The 3275-nt window shown below is 30.0% G+C and overlaps 1 protein-coding gene across 1 annotated transcript in view; it reads left to right on the forward strand.

Annotated features, from left to right (window-relative positions):
• LOC106466109 (probable ATP-dependent RNA helicase DDX23) overlaps positions 1-3275 on the forward strand; it is a 64750-nt gene that overhangs the window by 32834 nt on the left and 28641 nt on the right. The window contains 3 exon segments of the mRNA XM_013926349.2: positions 166-287; positions 2512-2688; positions 2940-3019. Of these exon segments, the coding sequence (XP_013781803.1) occupies positions 166-287; positions 2512-2688; positions 2940-3019 (379 nt within the window).

Below are 3275 nucleotides of genomic sequence, written 5' to 3' on the forward strand. Positions count from 1 at the left end.
CGTATATATTACCGTCTCAGGCTTTTTAAATAAACCAACTTTTTTTTCATCAATTAATCTGGCTCAGTGTCATTCAGTCATCTCCAGCTTTTAGAATAGTCTGACTGATTAAATGTCATGAGACAGTATATAAGCTATCAAACGTTTGATATTAACTATTTTTAGAGGATTCTCGTGACCGTGAGCGTCGTGAGCGAAGAGAAAAGAGAGAAAATCCTGAAGAGGAAGAAGACCGTGAAAAAATTCGTGAAAATAAAGACAAGGAGAAAGAGCTTGAAGCCATAAAAGTAAGGCAATGTGTAGTATCTATTACATTATGTGAATTCACATTAAGACTGGTTCAGTGGGGTGTATTATAGTATGACACCAAATACATTTATGGACCCAATTCCTTAAAAAAAAAAAATTAAGTCCTAATAAATTTTTTTTGACCTTGCTTCTTTTATAATAAAATGGTGCCTCCTTATTTGAAAAAGCTAACTGAATGTGCTTGATATTCAAGTACTTTAGTATATCTTAATGAGCTTTCAGAATTTAACTTTTTTTTTCTGACAGATTTCTTTTAGTCCAGTTGCTGCTTTATATTCATCTTAGGTTCATTGAAAGAATTTTGAAAAGAAAATTTCAAAAATGTAATGTTGCAATAATTTTGTATTAATTGGAGCTTTGTTTTATCCAATAAAGAATCACTAGCTTCATATAGCATTCTATTATTATTGGCCATTATATGACTGCAGTTTAGAGACATGTAAAAAACATTCAGTAATTTTTTTTATTTGCATCAGTTATTATTCATCAGGTTTCCCACAGGTTCTTGCATTGAAATTGAATTGTAAAAATTTCAGTGTTGGAAATCCTTAAAATATAGCTGTTTTTAACTCCTGGTCCAAAAATTTCATTGAAAAATCACCACTTAAATAATCGTAATCTGTTCATTAAAAGCCTTGTGAGACCTGAGACTGTTCCTATTTCCAATGGTGCTCGTGTTTGATGAACAAAAATGCCAAAATTTGAGATCCTTCAAATTTGAGTATGGGTCTTGGAATTACCAAGATTTGTTTGTTGTTAAACACACAGCAACACAGTGGGCTATCTGTGCTGTACCCACCATGAGTACTTAAACCAAGTTTTTAGTATGAGTCATCAGACTAACTGCATATTGACTGGGGAGCAACTACCAATGAACAAAAAATTTTTTTTAACAAACTTAACAACTGAGCAGAGAGAATTAATAACAAAAGGTTTGTCTGTTTTCAGTTTTCAGCAGAAAACCACACACTAGACTATCTGTGCTTTGTCTGCCATTGAGTATTACACAATGGAATTTTAGCATTATAAGTCCATAAATTAATCACTGACTCACTGGAAGACATAACAAAAGGAAACAAAGGTTAAGGTACATTAACATACATATATGCTTTAATGTTAGCTTTTGAGATAGGCCATAATCTATCCAGATTACAAATAATAAAAACTTGCAGCTTTTATTCTATAAAAGTATTGCATGTAAACAAACATAAACAAAGAAAAAATTTGGAAGCTTTAAAAAAGAATCAAAAGAATTAAACTTCATCATAAATAAGATATCAGGAGCACTATTATACTTGAATTAAGTTATTTACATTAAAAAATAAAACCAAGTGGAGCTAGTATCATTAAATGAGATCATTTGATTGGATGTATGTTATATTGAATTTAAATGTATTTGTACTTGGAATATTGTACATAATTATATCTCAACTTTAGAGAAGAAATGCTACACTCAAAAAGTAAATGTAATATTCCTACCAAAAGCTGTTTGAAGAACTTTATATATGTTCAATAATTAAGTGGGTATTTCTTAAAAAGAAAGTATTAGTGTAATAAACAGTTCATGTTTGAGTTGCAATGTGGTCTTCAGCATGTGTCTGCTATAGACATCACAATCTTGTCGAAACACAAACTGGGTACTGCATTTCATTCAGGTTTATTTTTATGTATAACCCATGTACAGTGATTTAACTTTTTTATTGCCTTATACATACAGTGATGCACTGCACATGAAACTTGAGATCATATATGTTCTATGCCATATTAGAAATATACTTAACTTGAATACCAATGAGAGAAAACAATTTTGAGATCATCCATTGTTATCGCATTCATACATCTTATTGATAACAAGGTATGAAGCCATTTTAAACTGTGAGATTTGTCATGAAATATTTCTATCCTGTGCATAAATTCAGCTGAAACCATTGTATGGCTGAAAATCAAGTATCTAGTATATGCAATATGTCATTAAGATATGTTATTATCATTTAGAAGTCTCCTTCAATCATATAAATCCTAACATATACATAAACATTATTTTTGTTGTGTTTTTTTTTTTTGTAGCAAAGGCTCTAAACTTGATGTGGAAGTTTTAGCTTTTAGTAATTACTGGTTTTATATTTCATAATCAGTGAATCTGAAATTGATATATTTGTATAGATAACTTGTTTTTTTTATAACCATGTATATTGGTTTTAGGAACGTTATCTAGGACTTATGAAGAAAAAGAGACGTGTTAGACGACTCAATGATAGGAAATTTGTTTTTGATTGGGATGCTTCTGAAGACACAGCTGTGGACTACAATCCTATCTACAAAGAGAGGCATGGCATTCAGTTTTTTGGTCGTGGACATGTAGCTGGTATAGATTTAAAGGTAGAAATTGTTTTAAATACACACAGTGAAGTTTTTCTCATGTAATACATCGCATAAAAACATACTCACTGAAAATTGTATTGGTAATTATTTACTATTTTTCTGTATTTTACATTGTCGTATTTAAATGCTTTTTTGTTGTGTTTCCTAGAATTCATCAAATTTTAAGTTCATTGGTTCCATCCTACAGCTTTTAGCATGTGCTTTTTCTATTAAGTAAATATAATCTTTTTTTTTAATCAAATTTCCAGGCTCAGAAAAAAGAACAGTGCAAGTTTTATGGAGATCTGTTAGAGAAACGAAGAACAGTGGCTGAAAAAGAGCAAGAAGCGTAAGTTTTAAGTGCTGTTAATTAACCCTATTGCCCAGATACCCTTTACTGTGAATGACAAGATTTTAGTGTCTTAAAATCAAAATTTTATTAAACTACTATATGTTTATGTTATACCAATTAGAATAGCATAAAATCTTAGCTAATAATCTATATTTTAATAGTGTACAAGTTTTAAGTTCTTAATTCTATAAGGCAATATTTAAAAAAATCCTGAATTTCCACTAGTGTGACCCACATGACACATTTTGTGTTA

The sequence above is a fragment of the Limulus polyphemus genome, unplaced genomic scaffold, assembly GCF_000517525.1.
Source record: "Limulus polyphemus unplaced genomic scaffold, Limulus_polyphemus-2.1.2 Scaffold2154, whole genome shotgun sequence".
NCBI lineage: Eukaryota > Metazoa > Arthropoda > Merostomata > Xiphosura > Limulidae > Limulus > Limulus polyphemus.